The sequence below is a fragment of the Muscardinus avellanarius genome (genome assembly GCF_963383645.1).
Source record: "Muscardinus avellanarius genome assembly, chromosome: 12".
Taxonomy (NCBI): domain Eukaryota; kingdom Metazoa; phylum Chordata; class Mammalia; order Rodentia; family Gliridae; genus Muscardinus; species Muscardinus avellanarius.
The window spans coordinates 15,152,108-15,178,092 of record NC_137798.1 but is presented as its reverse complement, the minus strand read 5'-3'; the positions used below and the strand labels follow the sequence as shown (position 1 = coordinate 15,178,092).

Here is a 25,985-nt window from a genome sequence, read left to right as displayed (position 1 = left end):
TTTAGCATGACCTTGTCTCAAAATAATAAATAAAAAGGGCTTTTAGGAGAAAGTGAGGCATGATTTAAGCCTTTCAAGAGAAGTGATACATAAATTAAGACAGATAAATAAGGTAGAAGGAAAAGAGAAGACAGAATTCCAAGGAAAAGGAACGGGGAAAAAGGCTTAGAACCAAGAGAGAGCCGGGCATGGTGGGCACGCTTGTCATCCCAGCATTCTGGAGGCTGAGGCAGGAGGATCACGGTTCGTAGACAGCCTCAGCTACTTAGTGAGGCCCTCTGCAACTCAGTGAGACCCTGTTTCCAAATAAAGAATAAAAAATAGGGCAGGGGTGTAGCTCAGAGGTAGAATGACCCTGGGTTCCATCCCCAGTACCACAGAGAGAGAGAGAGAGAGAGAGAGAGAGAGACAGACAGACAGACAGACACTTGGGCTTAGAGGCTGGAGGAGAGGGAGGAGTCCGTGGATACCCCAGCTTCAAGCATGGGTAGCACTGTGCAGTAGGAAGAAAGCAAGCTTCTGTGCAGTAGAGAGGACGCCAGGGGCCATGATGGATCGTTTAGAACTTTTCCCATTTGGCGTCTCCTTTTTTTTTTTTTTGGTACTGGGGATGGAACCCAGGGGCATCCTACCTCCGAGCTACACCCCCAGCCCTATTTTTTATTCTTTATTTGGAAACAGGGTCTCACTGAGTTGCAGAGGGCCTCGCTAAGTAGCTGAGGCTGGCCACGAACCTGCACAACCCTCCTGTCTCAGCCTCCCGAGTGCTGGGATTCCAAGCTTGCACCCCACGCCTGGCTTAAGGTGCCTCTTATGTAGCTGAACAATCATGGGACACGTGCTGGGACTGCTACCCCAGAGGTACTGGGAAACGTGACAATCAAGGACCAGTCTGGAAACTGAACTGAGAAGTAAGTCGGTCCTTTACAGGACCCAGAGGACCAGCTTCTATCTAAGGCATGAGCAGAGGAGGCCAAAGCGGAACCTAAGAAAGACGGCCCAGAGAGAACAGGAGGGTGTGCTGAGCACAGTGTGCACCAGTGCAAAGGACCTCTGCACCACTTCTAGCAAACCACAAAACTGCATGATATAACTCCTGCTTGGGCTTTTCTGATATTGCAATTTGAAATATATAGTGCCAGCTCCAGAATTCCTACTAGGACTGAATTTGGAATTGGGCATGGTGGCACACGCTTGTAATCCCAGCATCCAGGAGGCTGAGATGGGAGGATCATGGTTCACCGACAGCCTCAGCTACTTAGTGAGCCCTCTGCAACTTAGTGAGCCCCTGTTTCAAATTAAAGAATAAAAAATAGGGCTGGGGTGTAGCTCAGAGGTAGAATGCCTCTGGGTTCAATCCCCAGTAACACACACACACACAAAAAAAAAAAAAAAAAAAAAAAAAGGATTGACTTTGGAAATATCAGCTTGGGTGTGGCGACACACACCTGTAATCCCAGTACTGGGGAGGCTAAAACAGAAAGATTGCAGGTTGGAGACATCCTCAGCAAGTAGTGAGACCCTATCTGAGGGTGTAGCTCGGAGGTAGAAGGCTCCTGGATTCAATCGCCAGGAGAAGAAAGGAAGGAAGGAAGGAAGGAAGGAAGGAAGGAAGGAAGGAAGGAAGGGGGGGAAAGAAAGAAAGAAAGAAAGAAAGAAAGAAAGAAAGAAAGAAAGAAAGAAAGAAAGAAAGAGGGGGAGAGAGAAAGCTAGAGGCATCAGGAAGTATACATGTTTGTTTGTTTGTTTGTTTGTTTTTTGGTGGTACTGGGGTTCCTGGAAGCCCTTCAACATCTGGGCTACACTTCCAGACCTATTTTATATTTTTTATTTGGAAACAGGGTCTCCTAAGCCAGCACTCATGGCTGGCTTCGAACCTGCGCGATCCTCCTGTCTCTGCCTCCCAAGCGCGGGAATTACAAGCGTGCGCCACCACGCCCGGCTACATGGGTTTTAATATATAGATGTAAATGTATGCCAGGCGTGGTGGCGCACGCTTGTAATCCCCGCGCTTGGGAGGCAGAGACAGGAGGATTGCAGTGGTTCGAAGCTAGCCATGCTGGCTTAAAGAGACCCTGTTTCCAAATAAAAATATAAAAATAGGTATGGGAGTGTAGCCGGGAGGTAGAAGGGCTTCCAGTACCACCCAAAAAAAAAAAAAAAAACAAAAAAAATTGACGGGCTTGTGGGCTACCGTAAAAGGAAACACTGGAGAACCTCTATTGCAAGTTCTATTTTGGATGCAGTATCTTTTTTTTCCTCATGGTACTGGGGATTGAACCCCAGGGTCCTTATAACTCTGAGCTCTACCCCCAGCCCATTTTATTTTTTGTTTTGAAACAGGGTCTTGTTAGGTTGCTAAGAGTCTAAGTTGCTAAGACTGTCTTCCTACTTGCAATCTTTCTGTCTCAGCTTCCCAAGTACTGAGATTACAGGTGTGCACCACCATAGAATAGATTTGTGATATGATGCACACATAACAAGATTTCCCCCTTTAAAATGCACAACTCAAAGCCAGGTGTGGTGGTGCACACTTGTAATCCTAGTACTTGGGAGGCTGAGACAGGAACATCACAGGTTCGAGGACAGCTTCAGCAAGTAACAAGACTCTCATCAACCTAGTGAGACCCTGTTTCCAAATATAAAATCGGTCTGGGAGTACAGCTCAGAGGTAGAATGCCTTTGGGTTCAATTGCAGGGACTCAGAGTGGAACTCAAAACCAGAGAAGAAAAAATACGCCAGCCTCACGGCCGAGGGCATGGCAGCGGCGCCATATTGCCACCGGCGGCAGCAGCAGTGAATTCACCGAGTCCAGTACAGCTACATCTGCGAACTCAAGAACAGTGAGTCAAATTGCAGGCCACAAAGGAGAAATCCCAGTACTATAATCCCTGGGACTTGACCCAGTGGGGGAGTGGCAGTGGCAGAGATATCACACCATAGGAGAACGTGCAACCTGGCACACCCCCCCCCCATAGTTTAAAGCAGCCTCTATCGACTCCCTGGGTCGGAGACTCTGTGATACAACCCAGTAAAGGAATAGTGGGGTCAGAGATACTACAGACTCGAGATCCAGAGCACCTTAAGCGAAGTCATAGTGACCCAAGGAAGAACCCAGAGAAGGCACAAACTTCCGAAATCATGGGAAAGAGGAATAACACTGGAGCAATGAATGCCCACAACCCCACAACATCAGAACCCGATAAAACAGAAAATCAGAGATTTCTAGAAGATCAAATCAGGAAAATAACTGTAGAAATAATAGAGGTGTTTCGAAAAGAACTCAGAGAGAGCCAAAAAGAGATAAAGGATGCAATTAATGAAGTAAAGGCCCCAACTCAAAGCATGAACAACCGATTAGACCACATGGAGAACAGAATCTCGCTCTTAGAAGATGATCATTCCAAAAATGAACACATAGTTTCTAATCTAGAAAAAAATATCCGACAGCAGGAATCTGATATTGAAGAAATATGGGCCCATTTTAAGAGAGCTAACCTAAGAATAATTGGAATAGAGGAGGGAAAAGAAAGTGAAACCAAAGGGATCAACAATCTCTTCAAGGAAGTAATAGCAGAAAATTTTCCAAACAGAGCAAGAGGTTGATACACAGGTCCAGGAAACTTATAGAACTCCCTTTAGACAGGATCGGAGAAGAGGATCCCCACGCCACATAATTGTCAAAATGACCAATGTGGAAGCCAAGCAGAGAATCTTAAAGGCAACAAAAACAAAGGACCAAGTGACATTCAGAGGCAAACCAGATTGGTTATCTGTGGAGATTCATTATTTATGTTAGTCTTTTACCTATCTCTAAATGGTATTGTTTGCCTTTATTGTTAATTTTTAGGATGTCTAGTTGGAATATTAATATACCTTCAGATATAGCATTTGGAAATATTTTATCCCATTCTACTAGTAACTTTTAACTCTGTTTACATTGTCTTTGGATATACAATATTTTTTTTTTTATTTTTTAGGGAGTTTGTATACTCTTCTGTTGCCTGTGCCACTGAAATCATATCCAAGAAATCACTGCCAATTTCAATGTTGTGAGGTTTTATGACCCAGATTTTCTTCTAAAAGTTTATAGTCTTAAGATTTATATTTAGGTCTTTTATCTATTTTGAGTTAATATTTGTATATGGGATTAGGTAAGGGTCCAATTTTATTCTTTTCCATGTAAGTATTATTTTTCAACAATATTTAGTTAAGAGATTATTATTTCCACCACCAAATGTTTGTGGAAACCTTGTCAAAAATAACTTGACAATATAGGGAAGAATTAAGCTCTAGGCTTTTATTTAACTCCAATGGTTTATATATCTGCCTTTAGAACAGTGCTACACTGTTTCATCAAAAGCTTGGTATCAGACAAATGAAACTGTTATGTGAAATTATCATTTTTAATTTTGGGTAAATTGCTATAATACTAGATGTCAACCACTAAGCCAAGCATGGGAAGGAGGGACGGGGAGAGAATGGGGTGGGGATCGGGTGGGGGCTGACTGAGCGATGTGTGCAGGTATGTCTACAAAAGTTTGTATCCCACTATGATGTATGAATACAGTGCACTAATAAAAATAAAATAAAATAAAAATAAAAATGTAAAAATAGGTCTGGGAGTGTAGCCCGGAGGTAGAAGGGCTTCCAGGAACCCCAGTAACCACCAAAAAAATAATAATAATAAATAAATAAATAAAATGCACAATTCAATGTTTTATTTAGCAGTACTGGGGGCTTGAACCTGGAGCATTTTACCTGAGCTACACCCTTCAGCCCTATTTTTTATTCTTTACTTTGAAACAGGGTCTAAGTTGTAGAGGGCCTCAGTAAGTAGCTGAGGCTGGCTGCAAGCCCGTGATTCTCATCTCAGCCTCCCAAGTACTGGGATTACAAACGTGCACCACCGTGCCTGGCTCAATCCAGTGGTTTTTTTCAAGTTGTACATTGATTACCGCTATCTAATTCCATTTTTCCCCCCTGGGGGTGTACTGGGGATTGGGTCCAGAGTCATCCTACCTCTGAACTACACTCACGGCCCAATTTTATTCTGAAACAGGACGTTCCTAGGTTGAGGATCTTAGTACTTGCCGAGGCAGCCTTCAAACCTATGACTGTCTTGTCCCCAAGTACTGGGATTAAAGGTGTTCTCCACCACACCAGGCAATTTCCAAAACACTGCCATAAGCCTAAAAAGAAACCCTAGCAGGGCGCAGAGGTACATACCTGCAATCCCAGTACTTGGGAGGCTGGGACAAGAGGATCATGGGTTGGAAGCCAGCAAAAGCAATTTAGTGAGACCATTTCCAAATATAAAATAAAACAGGGCTCAAGAACCCACCTGGGCTCAACCCCCAGTACACCCCAGCAAAAGCAGCCCTGCGTCCCCTGGCAGACGCTCATCTGCCTTCTTCTCCATGCCCTCGCCTATTCTGGACCTGACACATCAACAGAATTAGACCAACAGGTGGGCCCCTGGGCCTGGCTCCGCTCACGCTAAGTTTATCATGTTGCAGCACATACATCCTTTTTAAAGTTGAATAATATTCCATTGTATACATAGATCACATTTACCCGTCTGCCAGTTAATGGCCATTTGGGTTGTTCTATTTCTTTCTGCTATCATAAAGAATGTTGTGAACGAAGCATGGTGGTGTACGTTTATAATCCCAGTACTTGGGAGGCTGAGACAGGAGGATCACAGGTTCGAGGACAGCCTCAGCAACTAGTGAGACTTAGCAACCTAGTGAGATCCTGTTTCAAAATAAGAATAAAATAGGGCTGAGGGTGTAGCTCAGTAGAATGTCCCTGGGTTCAACCCTAAGAAATACATACACACACACACACACAAAATGCTGCAATGAACATCACCTACCAGCCTTAGTATAAAGCTGCTTTCAGTTCTCTTGGGTATGTAGTTAGAAGGGGAACTGCTGGGTCATATAACTGATTAGCCATTTGCCAAAGTGCCAAACTTTTCCAAAGTGGCTGAACCACTTTACGTTTCCAGCCGCAGCGCAGGAGCGCTCCGGCTGCTCCACATTCTCGTCAAAGCTTCTTAGGTCTCACCGTAGCCATCCTCGTAACTATGAAGTGGTGTCTCACTGTGGTTTGTTGGTCTCGTTGTGTTTGTTCTTGGTGCTCAGGATTATGCATGCTAAGCATGTGCTCTGCTGCTTAGACAAATGCAACATCCTCACTAGGAGGGGAAAAATCTGTCTCTGGCTCTTGGTGACTTCTAACTGGCCAACGCGGTCTTCTCAAAAGGAAGATAAAAGGCACTCCAGTCTGATGTGTTTCTTGAGTTGGGTCTTGCTAAGTTGCTGAAGGTGTCCTTATGTTGCTGAGGCTTTCAGATATGAAAAGATGTGACATTTTCCACAATGAAGCAGCAGCTCACTACTTAACGTTTCCTCTTGGTCTTCTCTTACATGTCATAGCTCAGACGGGCTGCTCCTCGAGCCAGGATCCCAGAATGAGAAAACATGTGGCACAGAACCCCAGGCGACCTGAAGCCGAGGACAGCCACGCCTGCCACACAGCAGACACTTGCTGTGTTTCTGGTGTGTGTGAGTGTGTGTTAATATGCACACACATACATACATACATACATACTGGGAGTCAGACATGGTAGCACATGCTTGTAATACCAGTACTTGGAGGCTGAGACAGGAGGATCACAGGTTCATCACCAGCCTCAGCTACTTAGGCCCTCCACAACTCAGTGAGACCCCGTTTCAAAATAAAGAATAAAAATTAGGGCTGAGGGTGTAGCTCAAAGGTAGAATACCCCTCGGTTCAATCTCCAGTACTGCAAATAATAATAATAATAATAATAATAATAATAATAATAATGATGATGATGATGATGTCTGTGTGTGCGTGTGTATACACATACTGGAGATTGAACTCAGGAGTATTCTACAGAGAGCTCTAATCCCAATCCTACTTTTTTAAAATTATTTTTAGATAGGGTCTCACTAAGTTGCAAAAGGCCTCACTAATTGCTGAGGTCAGCTGCAAACATGTGATTCTCCTGTCTCAGCCTCCCAAGTACTGGGATTACAAGCGTGCGCCACCACACTCAGTTAATCAAATCAATTTACAGCAAGGTATAGTAGTTAACACCTAGAATCACAATACTTGGAAGGCTGTGACAAGAGGATCACAGGTTTTGAAGCCAGAGTGTAGTAATTTAGCAAGACTTTGTTTCAAAATAAAAAAGAAGACTGGGGGTATAGCTCAGTGGTAATGCCCTCCCACACACAAGTTACTAAACTATCTGGATAACAACATAGAAAAGAGCAAATACAAGTAGAGTAAATATTAAATGCTAGTCTTTATCATTCGAAATCATTATAATATATCTACATTTTTACTACAACATTTATAGGTAATTTATAATTTCAACATAAATGTAACCCATTATTACAGTTCAACTCCATGTAGTATTAACATTTCTTCTCTTCTGATTCTTGTAACAATTTCATCTTTTCTTTTAGTTGCTTCTGATCTTTGGAATATTGTTCAAATATTGGTTGATAGATATAAATTCCTCCAGCAATTCCAAGGACTCCAGCAAAAAGCAGCTGTGGAAGAGTCAACCTCCCAAACATTGTGGCAACAAACAGCACTGTACTAAAGATGGCTCTGAGGAGTCACATCCACACCCAGGAAGTCTCTTCAGATCTGTGTGCAAAAAAAAAAAAAAAAAAAAAAAGAGACAATGACCCTTTTTAGATCTCATCTCACTATTCTGCTCTGGAGTGAACAATATTTTTGTATGTATATGCAAACATCACTTTATAAAAGCCAGTCCTGGTGGCTGGTGGCGCACGTTTGTAATCCCAGCATTTGGGAGCTGCGGTTCGCGGACAGCCTTAGCTACTTAGGCCCTCTGCAACTCAGTGCTTGCTGTGAGAACGCGCACACGCACGCACACGCACACAGCGTTACTCTAACAACTCACTCTCTCCGTGGCTGGGCTCGTGACTCGGGCCGGGACGCCGTACAGCCACAGCCGAGCTCCTCCTCCCGCCGCCCCAGCTCCCGGGCCGCGCGCGAGGGGCGGGGCGATGGGCGGAAGGGGCGGGGCGGAGGCCGGGGCTCCCGCTCTTCCGGGTTCCGGGGGCGCGCGCGACGGCGGCCGGCACAGGCCCAACTTGGCGAGCGGAGCGGCGCGCGCAGCCGCGGCTTCTGGTCCGGGCGGGCTGTCTTTGGGCGCTGCGGCGTCGCCTCGGCGGGGAGATGGAGCTGCGGAAGAGGAGGGGGAGCCCGCCGCCCGGCGCCCCCGGGGAGGGCTCCGGGCGCCGCGGCGGTGAGTGGGGCGCCGCGGGCGCGAGGCCGAGTACACGGCTTTGCAAGTAAATCTGGTTTTTAAGCCGGGCGTGGTGGCGCACGCCTGTCATCCCGGCACTTGGGAGGCTGAGACCGGAGGATCGCGGTTCGAGGCCAGCCTGAGCTGCCTAGCGGGGCCCTCTACAACTCAGTGAGACCCTGGTCCAAAATAAAGAAGAAAAAAAAAAAATAGGGCTGCGAGTGTCACTCGGAGGTGGAATGCCCCTGGGTTCAATCCCCGGTACCGAAAAAAAAAAAGTAAATAAATAAGTAAAAACTGGTTCTTAAATGTGGGTCACAAAATTCAGATTTAGAAAGCACTGCGCTGGCCGAGCGTGGAGGCTCCCGCCGGCCCTTAGGAGACCAGCTTCGCACGCTGTGAGACCCTCAGGAGGCCCTTTTTTCTTTTTCTGAGGCCGGGAGTGTGGCTTGGAGGTAGAATGCCCCTGGGTTTAATCTCCAGTACAAAAAGGGAACATAAAACAAAAAGCTCAGGGAACAGGCTGTGTCTCCATCATGCCTGAGAGCATGCCTGGAAGGCAGCTGACTGGCCTGTTTGAATACTGGTTAGATTACACCTTTTTCTTTTCACTTTGAACAAGGCAATTTCATTCCTGACCCTTAGTTTCCTTGCATATAAACGGAGCTAATAATACACAGGCCATAGCAATGTCCTGAGGCCCGAGATGAGCGTAAAGAATTAACACGAAAATTCCCATTTATTTTAAGCACCAATAAGAGATTGTGTGTGCCTTTGTGTGTGGCATTCTACCTTCCAGCTACACCAACAGCCCCATTTAGAAACAGTCTGAGCCGGGTGTGGTGGTGCACACGTGTCATCCCCAAGCTTGGGAGGCTGAGACAGGAGGATCGCACGGGTTCGAAGCCAGCCTCAGCTACTGAGTGAGGCTCTCAGCAACTTAGTGAGACCCTGTTTCCAAATAAAGTATAAAATAGGTCGGGGAGTATAGCCCAGAGGTAGAAAGCCTCTGGGTTCCACCCCCAGTACCACACACAAAAAAAGAAAAAGGAAGGAAGGAAGGAAGTCTGGCTAGGTTTGTGAGATTCGCACTACTTGCTGAGGCAGTCCTCGAACCTGTGGTCCTCCTGTCTCAGCCTCCCAGCTAGAGGGATTACAGGCCTGCACCACCATTCTGGTCTCCAATAAAGAGACTTCTAAAAGTAGATTACAGTACCTGGAAGCCTGAGACAGGAGGATTGCAGGTTCGAGACCAACCTCAGCAATTTAGTGAGATTCTCAGCAACCTAGTGAGACCCCATTTCTCTCTTTTTTTTTTGGCGGTTCTGGGGATGGAACCCAGAGGCATTTGACCTCCAAGATACTCCCCCTGCCCAATTTTTTATTCTTTATTTTGAAACAGGGTCTCACTGAGTTGCAGAGGGCCTAAGTAGCTGAAGCTGTCCGCGAACCACGATCCTCCAGTCTCAGCCTCCTGAAAGCTGGGATGACAAGTGTGCGCCACCACGCCCGGCTCATGAGACCCCATTTCAAAACAAAAAATAAAAAGGGCTGGGATCAACTGACCCTGGGATCGATCCAGAGGTAGTACACCCGTGGGTTCAATCCCCAGTACTACAAACAAAAGTAAACAAATAGGAACATCTTATATACCACTTAGGGCATATATGGGGTTGTTTCCCAAGTCAGTCATCTGCTGGCGTCACTCGCTGGAGCTGATGGAGTATAGTTTGGCTGGAGGTCTGTTACCCCGGTCTTTTTTTCTGTATGTGTCTCAATATTCTCGTTGTACCGCAAGCTGCAAGGCAGGTGGGCTTACACCACAGCAGTGCGGGCCCGTTCGCCGCGGGCTCGGAGGGCAGAAGTCTCCGCAGGCCACAGCCAGGCGGGCGCGGCGCGGCCTGACCTGCGCCCCGACGCCCTGTTGTGTGTTTCAGGCCTTCTTGGAGAGAGCGTCCATCTGCTCTTGCTGACCGCGGCCTTGCGAGTACTGAACTGCTTTTTAGTCCAAACGAGCTTTGTTCCCGACGAGTACTGGCAGGCGCTGGAAGTTGCGCATCGCATGGTCTTCAAATATCCTTTGCAGCGCCTCCTCCAGACGTGACTGCGCGTGCGTGAGCACCCCTTGTCCTGGCCACCCTTCCCAGCCATTTCAGCTCGTCAGGGCGTGCCCGTGCCGTGTACCAGTGTTTCTGTATCCGCCCACACTGCCCCACCAAAAGCTTACACAAGGACACAGAAATAAGGACACATTCCTGTCCTGAAGTTGGACTTCAGCTGGCCAATTCCATTTTTTATGTTCAGTACTGGGATGGAACCCAGGGGCATTCTACCTGCGAACTACACCCCAGCCCTATTTTTTCTTCTTTATTTTGAAACAGGGTCTCACTAAGTTGCAGAGGCCTCACCAAGTACCTGAGGCTGGTTGCAAACCACAATCCTGTCTCAGCCTCCCAAGTCCTGGGATTACAAGTGTGCGCCACCATGCCCAGCTTGGCTTTTTTTTTTTGGTGGTATTGGGTTTCCTGGAAGTCCTTCTACTTCCGGGCTATACTCCCAGACCTATTTTTTTTTAAATACTTTTTATTTGGAAACAGGGTCTCTTAAGCCAGCACAGCTGGCTTCGAACCTGCGTGATCCTCGTCACAATCCTGTCTCAGCCTCCCAAGTCCTGGGATTACAAGTGTGCGCCACCATGCCCAGCTTGGTTTTTTTTTTGTTGGGTTTTTTTTTTTTTTTTTGGTGGTATTGGGTTTCCTGGAAGTCCTTCTACTTCCGGGCTACACTCCCAGACCTATTTTTTTTTAATACTTTTTATTTGGAAACAGGGTCTCTTAAGCCAGCACAGCTGGCTTCGAACCTGCGTGATCCTCATCTCCGCCTCCCAAGCTTGGGGATTACAAGCGTGCGCCCGCCACACCCGGCCCAGCTTGGATTTTTAATTAAAATACCCCAAAATGCTGTGTTTTATGACTTCAATGTCTTAAAAGATACTGTTTTATATATAAAAGTATAAATATTTTATTTCAGTACTATATGACATTTAATCCTTAATATTAGTAATTATGGTTATTTGACCTGGGAATGGACAGAGAGGTTGAGGGGCTATGCTTACCCCTTAATCTTTGCAAGCATTTACAAGATCCTGCATCTTTTGGGAAAAGATAGTGTTCAGTTGCTGGTAAGTTTAAATAAAAATAACCAAAACGAAATGTGTGTTTCAGCTGGGCATAGTGGTGCACGCTTGTAATCCCAGTTACTTGGGAGACTTAGACAGGAGGATGCAGGTTTGCAGCCAGCCTCAGCTGCAGAGAGGCCTCCACAACTTAAGACAGGCCTCTGGGAGGTTCCGAGCTGAGTGACTGCAGCAGCCCCTCAAAGAGGCTCTTTATCCTGACTAATCATCACATTATTAGCTTCATAATCAGTGGCCTGGAGATACCTTGTAATTGGCTAATATCCCCCTGGAAACATGGACTTCCAAGCTAAACACAGTTACTAAAGCCAGGGTGACTAGTTCAGAATATAATGGGATCATTAGCTTTATAAAAACTATACACTATTATGAGACTACAATGCACCAATAAAATATATTTTTTTTTTTCTATTTTGTTTTGAAGTACCAGGGATGGAACCCAAGGGCATTCTACCTCCGAGCTACACTTCCAGTCCTATTTTTTATTCTTCATTTTGAAACGGGGTCTCACCAAGTTACAAAGGGCCTCACTAAGTAGCTGAGGCTGGCCGCAAACTGCGATCCTCCTGTCTCAGCCTCCTGAATGCTGGGATGACCAGCGTGCGCCACCACGCTCAGCTTGTATATGTATTTCTAAAACTACACAGTTGTTGGTACACAAAGATTCTTGTGGGAGGTATTGGGGATTGAACCTAGGAGACATTCTGTCTCTAAGCTATGCCCAGCCCTATTTTATTATTTTGAAACAGGGTCTCACTACGTTGTTGAAGGCCTTAATAAGGCCTTCAGTCATCCAGTTTCAGCCTCCCGGGTACCGGGATTACAGGCTTGCATCACCACGGTAATTATAGAATACTTGTGGAGTTTTCTTAAGTACTTTGTTATCTTATTATCATATTGTAGGATGGGGAAGCAGTTTAACTTGGTGGCTAACAGCACAGGCCTCAATGGCAGGCAGACCTGGCTTTCATCATGGCTGCTGTGCAAGTTAGCTCTGCAGCCTTGAGAAAGTTACTTAACCTCTCCGTGCCTCGTTTCCTAATCTATAAGAGAGGATAAAATAGTACTTGCCTCAGAAGAATGTTAAGTCTGATTGAGCTGATGCAAATAAAGTGCTTAGTATAATGCTTAGTTTATAACATTGAATATTTGAGAAGAAAAATTTATTTTAATGGAAATAAATATAAAAATGGTTTTCTGGATATGTAAGTTAAAAAGAGTGTTGGGGTGTGTGTGTGTGTGTGTGTGTGTGTGTGTAAATGCAGAGAAAATGAGAATGCTAAAACCACCTTTGGTATATGGTGGAAAAATTAACATAATTTCTGTAGAAAAGCATGTATTCTGCAGAGGGAATCATACGTCGTATGTCTGTGCGAGGAACGGCTTTTAGAGATTGTTGGAGCAGCTTGTTGGTTTCTGTGGAGACTCATGTGGACGGAGAGATGTGTTTAATGGATCCTCCTTTCTCTTTTCCACCTAATGAAGATCTGGACGCCCAGGCTGGCTCAGGCCCTTCTGTCCGCTGTAGCCGACACGAGGCTCTATTCACTAATGAGGCAACTGGAAAGCCAGGAGCTGGCCACGTGTGTGGTAAGCCTTTGGCACACGCCGAATGCCAGGCACTCCAGCCCCATGAGCAGAAAGCAGGCTGCAAAGATACTCCTTCCCAAACCATCTTTGAAGCTAGCTGAGCTCTTTAGAGAGGCACTTTTATAGTTAAGAACTGCCAGTGGCACCTGCCATCTCCTTCTGTGGGCCTGGCGGGGGAGGTAGGACCCTGGGGGCTGGCCTCGGGGCGGGCTGGGAGGGGCATGCTCACTTCACACAGCTCAGAGCACGGCTGCTGCCACCCCAGAGCCAGCCTGGCAGACGCCTAGCTCTCACCCCAGCTGTAATGTGTGCAGTAGCTGACTCTTACATGGGAGGGGCTATCTGTTGTGTTCGTAGGTTGGAGTGATAGATACCTGGTGTAGACTATCTTTGCTGCTTGTTCAGTTGGAGAGAGAGACTCATGACTGGATTTTCCTATTTAAATCACTACTAGAAGCCAAGCATGGTGGCACACATTTGTAATCCCAGCATTCCGGAGGCTGAGACAAGAGGATCCGGGTTCACGTCCAGCCTCAGCTACCTAGTGAGGCCCTTTGCAACTTAGTGAGACCCTGTTTCAAAATAAAGAATAAAAATAAGGCTAGGGTATAGCTCAGAGGTAGCATGACCCTGGGTTCAGTCCCCAGTACCACAAAAAATAAATAAAAAGGGAAATTGGGCATTTCAAGCTAAGGTCAATAAAAAACACTCAAAATCTTGTATTGATACTATAAGATAATTTGAAAAATGATTAGGCGAATCTAGTTGTGAAATTCAGTCCATCTCTATAAACTCTGCCATCAAAGAATAAGTTTTATGCCTGTCAGTAATATTAGAGAAGTGGGATATAATGCAATGCTATAAAAATGTACCTGAAGCCGGGCGTGGTGGCACATGCTTGTCATCCCAGCATTTAGGAGACTGAGACCAGAAGATCATGGTCGCAGACAGCCTCAGCTACTTGGTGAGGCCCTCTGCAACTCAGTGAGACACTGTTTCAAAATAAAGAATAAAAGCCAGGTGTGGTGGCACAGGCTTGTAATCCCCATGCTTGGGAAGTGGAGACAAGAAGATCATGCAGGTTCAAAGCCAGCCGCGCTGGCTTAAGAGACCCTGTTTCCAAATAAAATATAAAATAGGTCTGGGAGTGTAGCCCGGAGGTAGAAGGGTTTCCAGGAACCCTAGTACCTCCAAAAATAAATAAATAATTAATTAATTAATTAATTAAAAAACAGAGCAAGACATGTAAGCTCAGAGGTCAAATGCCCCTGGGTTCTATCCCCAGACCCCCCCACACACAAAATTACCTGAAAATATAGACCTTATACTGGTGTCTCCAATCTTGTTGCTAAAAGTTTTTAAAACTAATATTTGGGCACGCCTGCTTACTTTTAAAGTCACTTTTCTTTTGCTGTGGTCTTCATAATATTCCGACGCGCTGTTCTGGAGTCCCCCATTTCCCACTTGACAAGTTTCTCCTCATTGTTCTCAGCTTTTTTGCCAGTTGTGTTCTTGGTTCACATGGTACTGCTGCACCAGGACCCTTACAAACACCATGGAAGCTGATCTTACCACCATCGCCCTCTTCTACTACCCTTGGCAAGGTTCAAAGTCTACCAACAGGTGAGATACGTTACTCTTAATAATTATGTACAAATTTCTAAGGCTTGCCTTCAAGGAGTATTCAATATGAACATATTATAATGTCCAGTAGACCCCTTAGTGTTCATGCATTATGAGAACCACAGATTTGAGAGAACACATTATGCCAAGAAACATATCACATTTAAACTGGATAACGAAGGAAAATTCATTAAAAGTGCTACATACAAAACTATAGATGAAATGTAGAAAAGTCAGTATGGAGCCAGGCATGGTGATGGTTGTAAACCCAGCTCTCGGAGGCTGAGTCAGGAGGATCACAGGTTCGAGGACACCTAAGGAACATAGCAAGACTCTCAACCCCTCTGGAGACCGTGTTTCAGAAACAAGAAAGAAAACGGGCTTGGAGTGTAGCTCAGAGGTAGAGGACTCCTGAGTTCAGCCTTTAATACAAAAAAAGCAAAGAAGGGAAAAGCCAGTAAGGAGATGGCAGCGTATCTCAGAGCCGGGGCTGCAGGAGGCTGTTGTCTCAGGTTCCAGGAGGGAGTAGAAGCCTCCGGGCTCCACACAGCTGTGACGCGCTGAGGAGGCCCCAGGCGACGTGGCCACGGCTAATCGCAGGGCCTGGGAGGTTGAGACAGGAGGAGCACTGGATGGAGACCAGCCTCAGCAACCTGGGGAAAACTCAGCAACCTACAGAGATCTCGTTTCAAAAAATAAGACAGCTTGGTGGTACAGCTCGGAGGTAGAACGGCCCTCAGTGCTCGGAGGTAGAATTGAAAGGTTCAATTCCCAGTCCCCCCAAAAAGCGTGAGCGCCTCGCCAGGAGACCAGCTCGGCCAGCCTTCAGCACTAGCAAAGGGACGCCAGAGAATGGGTGACCTCGCTGTTCTGCGTGCAGTGAGCCAGAGCCAGAGGCAAGCTGGCCGCAGCGTGCCACACAGCTCAGCCCCCAGCAGGCAGGCGGAGCATGCTCTGGCTTCGCACAGGCTGGCGAAGCGCTTGGCATGCAGAGAGCGCTAACAGCGTGAGGCTAAGCGAACCAGGGCGCCGCTCTGAGGCCGAGCGATGGGAAGCGTGGGAGATGACAGTGTTAAGAGGAAGCTGAAACGAGACTTTGCTCCTTCCCAGAGTTTGGCCTCTATTCTGTAGGCAGCGGAGAGCCACGGCGGTTCTGACAGGTAGGGCATCGTCGAATCTGGTTTCCAGGTCACTCTACTGCAGCAGCAGGATTCAGGGCACACCCAGAGGGGGAAAGCCAGAATCTGGGAGTCTACTCAAAGCCCTGGCGTATTCTCCCTGCATAAAGGTTGATGGGACAAGTCCTTTCTGTATTAGACTGAGTGGCGAGAATAAGCCTTCACTCAGCAATGAAACTGACAGTGAAATGAGGAACGTGGTCAGCTCAGCCTTCCAGCCAGGGTGGGATCATACAGAGTTGAACCCCAGACAGGCTCGAGGCCAGCCTCAGCAACCTGAACAACTCCAGCAAACTTAGAAGGCTGAAGGTACAGCTTGGAGATAGAATGCTCCTGAGTTTATTCCTGTAAATGGCCAGGCATGGCAGCACACGCCATTAGCCACGCAGGAGACTGGGGTAGGAAGATGGCGTGTTCACGGCAGCCTAGGAACTTAGTGAGACTATCACAGTTTTTTTTTTGTTGTTGTTGTCACTGCGGATGGAGCCTGGGGGCATCCTACCTCTGAGCGATACCCACAGCCCTATTCTTTATTCTTTATTTTGAAATAAGGTATCACTAAATTACTGAGAGCCTCACCCTGCGATCCTCCTGTCTCAGCCTAAGTACTGGGCTTAGTGTGACTTTCTTCCAACCCCTAACAGGAGAAACGTGATCATGTTTCTGTCAAAAAAGTAACTGGCAAAAAAAAAGAAAAGAAAAAAGAACTGGCAGAGTTGTGACACAGAGTTAAATTAAGACACAAGGTAACTTCCTATTTGAAAGTACTAGGATGAGAATGGGGTGTGGGGTGCACACCTGCAATCCTAGGAGACTGAGATAGGAGAATCACAAATTGGGAGACCAGCCTTTGCAATGTAGTAAGGCTCTCAGCAGCCCAGCAAGACCCCATTTCCAAACAAAAAATAAGAAAGACTGCAGGTGTAGCTTGGAGGGAGACCGGCCCAAGGATCAGTCCCTAGTAAGGTGCTGGGATCGCAAGTGTGCGCCACCCAGCCCAGCTAGACCGCAGTTTTTTACAGATAAGAAAATACGATACCCAGAAATACAAGGAACTTGTCAAAGGTCATTGAGCTATTGATACCAACAGGAAAATTCTATCATTTTATAAGTGTTATAATCACAGTGTAATAGTAGGTTAATATCAAAACGCGTTTCCGAGCCAGGCACAGGGTCGCACACCTGAGTCCAAGCACGTGGGAGACCGAGACAGGAGGATAGCAGGTTCGAGAACGGCTGCAGAACTTAAGGAGACCCAGTTTCAAAATCAGGCTGGGTGTGTTCGGAGGTAGAATGCCCCTGGACCCAGTCCCCAGCGGCACAGAATCAGAACAAAACGCCTGCCGCCCCGCTGTCCTGAGCGCAGTTCCCTTCGCAGTGCTAAGTACCTGTCTCTGGTGGCCCTGGCCTTCCTCATGCGTCCCACCGCCCTGATCCCGTGGACACCTCTGCTCCTCACACATCTGTGGCAGGAAGAGAGCAAGCTTCGTCTTATTCTACGTCGAGTTCTACCAGTAGGGTAAGTGCCGCTCTGGTCCCTCTAACAATCGTACTCTCCTGGAATGACTCTAAGAACACCCCCCTGCAGTACTGAGGGTGGAACCCAGAGGCGTTCGACCTCTGAGCTACACCCCAGCCCTATTTTTCTTTATTTTGAAACAGTCTCACTGAGTTGCAAAGGGCAATACTTAATTCTTTTATGTTTTGTAGGACTATAATTTGTAATGAGTTTCCCATGTGACTTTATTTTCATAATTCTTGGATCTAGGCAATGCATGTGTTTTTATTTATAGTACAGGAAACAGGAGGCATATAAAAGCCCAATACTGCCAAAAATAACGTTGATTTAAATGTATCTTTTTATCAGTGAGTGATCTTTCAAAATGTATAAATACATATTTGGATGGTGAAATTATAAAGACTTTTTTAAGTACTGGAGATCAGGCCCAGGGGCATTGTACCTCTGAACTAAACTCCCAACACTTTAGCATTTCATTTTTAGACTCACCTTTGGTGTAAGGCACTAGCAAAAACCATATGGCAGTATTGGGCTTTCAGGAGATTTAGAGTGTAAATCTTCATTTTGTTTTGTTTTTCAGATTTATAACTTTGAGTTTGTCTCTGATAATTGATCGTATTTTTTTTGGCCAAGTAAGTAAAAAATACATTAAGATAATGGCTCCCTTTATTTTACCCACTTAGTGAGCTGAGACCTCAAGCTGAAGTTTCCGCCCACCTGCATTTCAGAACAGAAGCAGACCATGATACGAAACACATTAAACAAGACACTAGCATATTCCTTGGGTTCAGTCTGCTGTGCTTTCTACAGTGTATTCCTAGTTGATGTTCAGAAGGGTCTGTTTGAAGACAACATATAGCTACACTTTTGTTAGGTTTGTAATAATATAGGCTAAATTTCTTAATGACTTTTGTTGACCATAATCATACATAAATCATATTAAACAAACTTCTAATTTTCAGTCATTTGGCTTGCAATCTAATCTCCTGTGAGTACCAGCCTTTGGTTAAATTTCCCCTAAGTCCCCTTAAAAGTAACCTGTGAGCTGGGCATGGGGGCGCACACGTGTAACCCCAGTACTTAGGAGAATGAGACAGGAGGCTCTCAGGTGCAGGCTTAAGGCCAGCCTCAGCTGCTTAGGGAGGCCCTTCGCTACTTAGTGAGCCAGTATCAAAAATAAAGAGTAAAATAGGGCTCCACAGAGATAGAATGCCCCTGGGTTCCATCCCCAGTACAAAAAAAAAAAGCTCCTTATGGCTCTGGAATCACATACTCACATTCTGAAGCCTAGTAGCTCACATTAGCCTCCCGCCCTTCCTGCCGTGGTTTCTTTGTCTGGAAATAAGTATTGGCACCTGTGTCAACATGGGAGTAACACAATATTAGTCTCTTGCACAAGTGGACAGTAGGTCACACAGTGTTACCTGTTACTGTGAGGCTGCTGTCAGTACTAGGCCTTGTACTGAAAACTGAATTGTAATGTTTACAGTCTTCCCTCACCAGGTAACATGTAACACTGAAGGTTACATGTCATTACAGTAAAACTGTTAATTCAGCACCACACCCCCTCTCTAATAAAAGTTTTAGAATCCTATCTCTAATTGGATATAAAATTTACATTGCCAAAGTGTGTATGAACACTTACTTGTAACTTTGAGATTGATCTTAAATCTGAAAACCTAGTGTTTTAAAAATTAAAGAGCCAGGCATGGTGGTGCACGCCTGTAATCCCAGTACTCAGGAGGCTGAAACAGGAGGATCATGGGTTTGAGGCCAGCCTCAGCTGTGTTGTGGGACTATCAGCAACCTAGCAAGAGTCGCTGTTTCAGAAACAAAATCTCAAAAGGCTGGTGTTGTATCTGGGAGTAGAATGCCCCAGGGTTTAGTCCCCGGTACTCTAGTCCCCAGACACAGCAAAAACAATCAACAAATCACTACTTAGAGAAGAAAATGATTTCACATGGGCATTAATCAAAAGTACTGTAAAATACTGCCTGTCAAATCCCCTAATGCAAGATTAATACTTGACCCTGACATTGCTGTTTCTTTCTCCTGCAACCACTGCAGTGGACGGTGGTTCAGCTCAACTTCCTGCGGTTCAACGTGCTGCAGGGCGTGGGCCGCTTCTACGGCTCCCACCCGTGGCACTGGTACTTCAGCCAGGGGCTCCCGGCCGTCCTGGGGACCCACGTGCCCCTCTTCATCCACGGCTGCCTCCTGGCCCCCAGGCGCTATCGGATACTTGCAGCCACTGTGCTGTGGACTTTGATGGTGTACAGGTAACATGGTATTTGGTCAAACAGTTAATTGTTTAATGTTACCAAGAAATTAACTTCTCCAAAAAGTAGCACATTAAACTTTTTAATGCGTGGTACTGAGGCGTCACCCCGGCGCGCTCTACCGCCAAGGTACACCCCAGCCCTAGCTTACATTTTATTTTGAAACAACCTTGCCAGTTCCTGCATGCAGGACTCCAGCCTGAGATCCCCGTCCAGCCTCCCACGGACCTGGATTGCGCACTCACCACCGCGCCGCTTACATTAAACGCTGACTCCTGTGACTTGTGAGTAGCGATCTCCTTAGAAGACCGAAGCTAGTAATGCTGGTGTTCCAATAAATAATCCAGATGCATAGTTTACTTAACAAAGGTTATACCTAGTTTTTAAGAAGTTAAATGTTTGCTTAAAAAAAAAAAACCTAACAAGCCAGGCGTGGTGGCACATGCTTGTAATCCCCACACTTAGGAGGCTGAGACAGGAGGATCGCACAGGTTCAAAGCCAGCCTCAGCTACTTAGTGAGGCTCTCAGCAACTTAAGTGAGACCCTGTTTCCAAATAAAATATAAAATAGGTCTGGGAGTATAGCCCAGAGGTAGAAAGCCTCTAGGTTCCACCTTCAGTAGCACCAAAAAAATAAAAAATAAATAAATAAAATAGGTCTGGGAGTATAGCCCGGAGGTAGAAAGCCTCTGGGTCCCACCCCCAGGATCACAAAAAAATAAAACTAACAAAACTTCAAGTAGTGAAGGACCAGAGAAATACCATCCTAAAATAAAAATGTATGTATCCTTATTCCAAATTTGTGTCATGCTACTTACCCAATTGGTAACAACTGCCTTTTTTAGAGGGTCAGTTTACTATTCTAGCCAGGTGGAGTGTGGCACGTGCCTGGCACGCCCGCATGTGAAGGTTGACGCAGGAGGGCTCAGGCTGGAGGACACCCCACGGCTGAGTAAAACCTCAGCTACCTAGTGAGATGCTGCTTCAAAATAAAGAGGGCGGTACCTCGTTCAATCCCAGTACCACCAAAATAAATAAATAAATAAGTATTAAAATATGTCTGGGAGTGTAGCCCAGAGGTAGAAAGGCTTGCAGGAACCCCAGTACCACAAAAAAAAAAAAAAAAAAAGATTGTGTGAATTTTATTTCATGTGAAATACCTAACTTTTCACACTATTGTGTGATGTGATAAAATATTAATGTCTTCTCTTAATATCTTTTATTATTTTAGCATGTTGAGCCACAAGGAATTCAGATTTATCTATCCAGTTTTACCATTTTGTATGGTGTTCTGTGGTAAGTATTTTTGTTGAATATGGGGGGAAATCATATAGAAATAGTTAAAAGACAATAAATGAGCATTAAATTCTTATTTATTTTCAACTAGGCTAAATATAACTCTATATATGACACATATATGAGAAATGAGAGTTATGTGCTGGAGGCTGAGACAGGAGGATCACGGAGATTCGAAGCCAGCCTAGCCTCAGCTACTCAGTGAGGCTCTCAGCAACCTAGTGAGACCCTGTTTCCAAATAAAGTATAAGGCTGGGGTATAGCCCGGAGGTAGAAAGCCCCCGGGTTCCACCCCCACTACCACAGATGCACACACACACAAAATAGGGTGGGAGCTGTAGCTCAGAGGTAGAAAGCCCCTGGGCTCCATCCCCAGTGCCGCCCCCCACACACAACTCAAGTGCGCTGAGGAGCGACTGTGCTAGTCACCCACTCTTACCTGCTGCTCCCCCAGGAGGGCAGGGCTCCTGGGGCTGGAAGGTCGTGCATTTGCCGAGTGTGCGTGCCCCCCTCTCACAGGCCTTCCTTCATGAGGTGTGCATGCGGGAGACCCCGGCAGACCCGTGCCCTAACAGGTGCCATCTCCCCTCTAGACACAGAGGTGACGCTCTGATTCCTAGGAGATTTGTACCCCCACTGAGAGAGCTCATTACCCCACTACTGCCAGGGCATTCCACATTTAGTGAGCTCACCTGGGCAAAAATCTCCGCACATTCAGGAAACACTGTCAGACAGGAGCGCCCATGGCTGGGGTTCAAGCCTGAGCCCGCGCTCGGCTGGGCCTTGGCAGGCTGCCGCCAAATGGCATGAAGGCCCTCAGAAGACTCGATGGAGACGCGGACGCCATGGCGTGGCTTCCTGCCATCCGGCCGTGCCTTTACTAGAGAAGGGTGTGGACCTTGCCGACGCGGCCAGCAGCCAGGGGCTGCTCCTCATCCTCCTGTGCTCAGCTTGTGCCGGCTCCAGGACATCGCAAGCGTCTTTGTAGTTAAGCAGGATTGCGGCCTCGTAGCTCAGTGTGCCTGTCTTCACACAGGACACTCCCTGGCCCGCCTGAAGATGTGGAAGAGGCCAGCCCTGGCTTTCCTGTTTCTCTCGAATGCACTGCTCGCGCTCTACACGGGCTTGGTCCATCAGCGAGGCACTCTGGACGTCATGAGTCACGTGCAGGAGGCCTGCCGCGGCGCCCCCGGGGCGGCCCCCGCCTCGGTGCTGGTGCTCATGCCCTGCCACTCCACCCCGCACTACAGGTACGGAGCCGCCGCGCCGCGTGGCCAGGAGGTGAGCCCGATGGTCGGCTCTGTTTCTGCAGCACTGGGGACTGAGCCCAAGGGCCTCTACCACTGAGTGACATCCTTAGTACTTTTTATTTTTTGGATACTGGGGATTCAACCCAGGGGTATTTTTCGCCAAAGTATATCCCAAGCCTTTTATTTTTTATTCTGAAACAATATGCCTCCAAATTGCTAAGGCCGGCCTCACTCTGAGCCTGCTGTTCAGCTTCCCCAGCAGCTGGGATGATCGATGCCTGGCAAATTAAATATTAGATTTTAAGAACCCATTTGAACTGGGTTCATTTACCACCTTAAAATATTCTTGTTTGAAAAACAAAATTCATGCATAAATCATATTGGTACTGGGGAACGGACCCACGGGCCTCCCACCTCCCAGCTACCCCCAGGCCTCTCTGACACAGCATTGCTAGGATGCCAAAAGCTTTCTTTGCCAAGTGGCTAGGACTAAGCCTGTAGTCACTACAAACGGATGCTTTATATACGAGTTGTCAGCAAAATCATCATCACTGATGCTAATATAAATCTTTGTGCTCTTCCATATTTACAGAACACCCGGCTGAATTTCTGTTTAGAGCCAGTCTCACTAAGTTGTGTACCAGCACACTCAGCTGGTACTTCTTCAGATCATGTAATAGAAAAGTCTGATGACTGCCTACCCAGAATGCAAGGCTGGAATTGCTTTGTTGGTAGGGGGTTGAACCCAGGGTTAGACTGCCCCTGCCCATTTTACTTTTGTTTGGGAACAGGGCCTGACTGGGCTGCTGAAAGCCTCGCTGTTGGTTGCTGAGGCTGCCCTCCAACCTGCAGTCCCCATCTGCACCACCATGCCTAGCTTGTTAGCTTTTTTTTTTTTTTTTTACAAGAATTGCTGCTTTAACTCTTAAAGACCATCTCAAAGTATATAAAAAAAACAGCGATGCATGGTGGCGCACACTTGTAATCCCAGTACTTGGGAGACAGGAGGATCGCAGGTTTGCAGCCAGCCTCAGCAACTTGTGAGGCCCTCTGTAACTTACTGAGACCCAGCTTCAAATAATTTAAAAAGCAGGGCTGGGGTGTAGCTTGAAGGAAGAATGCCCGAGTTTGACCCCCAGTTGCACACACACACACAAAAAGAAACAAAGACCTTCTAAAACCATGAGTTGTGGAAATATTAGGACTTATGTACTTTACATACATCTCACAGATAAATCTCTAAAATTTAACTTTATACAGTGGTACTAGGGAATGAACACGGGCATTCCACCTCTGAAGTATACCTCCAGCGCCTTCATTTCAAAACAACCTCACTGTTTTCACACTGGCCTGGAGCCTGGAGTCAAGCACTGAGATCACAGGCCTGAGCCACCATGTCCAGCTCTCAACTTCACTTCTCCCATCCAAGTACTAACCAGCCCCCACTTAGGAGACTGGGTGCATTTGGGGTGGCATGGCCAGACTGTGTGCGTGGTACCGGGGGTTGAACTCGGGAACGTACCTCTGAGCCATACTCCCAGCCCAACTTTTATTTGAAAACATCTCACCAGGCTTTTATTTGAAAACATCTCACCAGGCTCCTGAGGGCCTGCGGAGGCTTGGCCGGGCGTGGTGGCGCACGCTTGTTTTGTAATCCCCGCGCTTGGGAGGCAAAGACAGGAGGATCGCGCTGGTTCGGAGCCAGCCTTGCTGGCTTAAGAGACCCTGTTTCCACATAAAGTTAAAAACAAATAGGTCTGGGAGTGTAGCCCGTGGGAGTGTAGCCCAGAGGTAGAAGGGCTTCCAGGAACCCCAGTACCACCAAAAATAAAAAAATAAATTGCGGAGGCTGGCTTTGAGCCTGTGATCCTCCTGTCTGTGCCTCCCAGGTACTGGGGCTGGGATTACAGGCATGCACCATCATGCCTGGCTCAACTTTATTCCTAATTTAGCTTTTTAATTTATTGGGGTACTGGGGATTGAGCCCTGGGCTTGTGCACATACCAGCCAGGACCTAGGTTTCTGGACACCTAGAGGACGCCCAGCCAGGCAGCCAAACCTCTGCCCTTGTGCTTTAGCGCCGATGGCTCTCCTTCATCTGAGCTGGTTGCCTGTCATTCAGATCTCCCATCTCTGAATGACACATCTTGAGAGTAATTACAAAGCTTCCACAAGCCGGGCGTGGAGGCACACGCTTGCAATCCCAGCATCGGGAGGCTGAGACCGGAGGATTGCAGTTCACGGACAGCCTCAGCTACTTAGTGAGGCCCTCTGCAACTCAGTGAGACCCTGTTTCAAAATAAAGAATAAAAATAGGGCAGGGGTGTAGCTCGGAGGCTGAATGCCCCTGGCTCCACGACATCCGCCTGTAACACGGGACTTCTCTGCGCAGCCACGTTCACTGCCCGCTTCCCCTGAGGTTTCTCCAGTGTCCTCCAGACTTGACTGGGGAGAGTCAGTATCTGGACGAAGCAGCTGTCTTCTACCTGAATCCCTTAGACTGGCTACAAAAAGAGCTTCAGGATGATGCAGCGCTGCCCACCCACTTGATCATCTTCAGCGTTTTGGAGGAGGTAAGGAGGAAAGGGGAAAGCTAGGAATATTACCTCGTCCGCTGAGAACATGCGGGCAAACCGGCAGCACAGCCTTGTGGTCCCTTCCACAAAAACAAGCTGGGTGGCCAGTTTACCTCAAGTTGCTCTATTAAGAAGTCTTGCTGGGCGTGGTGGCGCAGGCCTGTAATCTCAGTATTAGGGAGGTTGAAAAGGGAGCGTCACAGGTTTGCAACCAACCTGCCTCAACTACTTAGTGAGACCCCATTTTGAAATAATGATTAAAAGTAAAGCTGGGGTGTGGTTCTGAGGAAAATGCCCCTGAAAACACACACACACACACACACACACACACACACACACACACACAGAGTTTGTTTTTTGTAATTTGGGGCTGGAACCCAGGGCATTCTACCTCCGAGCAACCCCCGCAGCCCTAGTTTTTATTATTTTGATACAGCGTCTCCCTGAGTTGCAGAGGCCTCACTAAGCAGCTGAGGCTGGCCGCAATCCTCCTGACTCAGCCTCCGAGTGCTGGATTACAAGCACGCCCGCCACGCCAGGCTTAGAAAGCCCGTTTTATGAAAGAGAAAGCCAGAGGAACAAACAAGCAGAACAGGCGATTCTAAAAGTCTCTACAGCAGTACTCAGCAAAATACAGCCTTTATTTACGTAGGCATTTATTTCTCTATCTCTAGGAAATAAGTGCTTTCCTAATTTCAAGAAATTACGAGAGAACTGCTGTTTTCTTCCACACCCACTTCCCGGAAGGCCGAGTCGGAAGCCACGTGTGTGTCTACGAACGGAAGCCACACGGGAAGAAGCGCAGAGCGGAGGGAACCTGAGCTACTCAGGACCCTCCAGAGTGGGCGCCGGAGCCAGTCACACGCCGCTTCAACACTAGCGCGCAGTGAGGACTCCCGGAGGGACCACTGTGCACTGAGATGCCAGTACCACTGCTGGGCGAGTCGTCAGAACCTGAGTGAAGTCCCGCGTGCTAGTTAACGCAGCGCCAGATCTCAAATAAAGAACTTTAGTTTTTCCTCATGGTGTAGCTTTATTGGTTCTTCCATAATATTCAGAGGTGAAGCTTCACGAGAACAAGTCAGCAAGCTCTTAAGAGGGCAGCAAGTCCTTCACAAGTCAGCGGGCTCTTGAACCCAGAGAGACAAGAAGTGTAA

General features: G+C 47.0%; 1 protein-coding gene across 1 annotated transcript; it reads left to right on the top strand.

Moving 5' to 3' along the window:
- Positions 1-8,251: 8,251 nt before the first annotated feature.
- PIGB (phosphatidylinositol glycan anchor biosynthesis class B) lies at positions 8,252-25,649 on the top strand (the record flags this gene model as incomplete). The annotated part of the gene is made up of 12 exons (XM_080707044.1): positions 8,252-8,321; positions 10,259-10,421; positions 11,382-11,502; positions 13,003-13,107; positions 14,600-14,730; positions 17,287-17,427; positions 18,008-18,059; positions 19,495-19,706; positions 20,938-21,002; positions 22,039-22,252; positions 24,645-24,825; positions 25,503-25,649. The coding sequence occupies 12 exons, from the start codon at positions 8,252-8,254 to the stop codon at positions 25,647-25,649; spliced, it is 1,602 nt and encodes a 533-aa protein (XP_080563170.1).
- Positions 25,650-25,985: the final 336 nt, after the last annotated feature.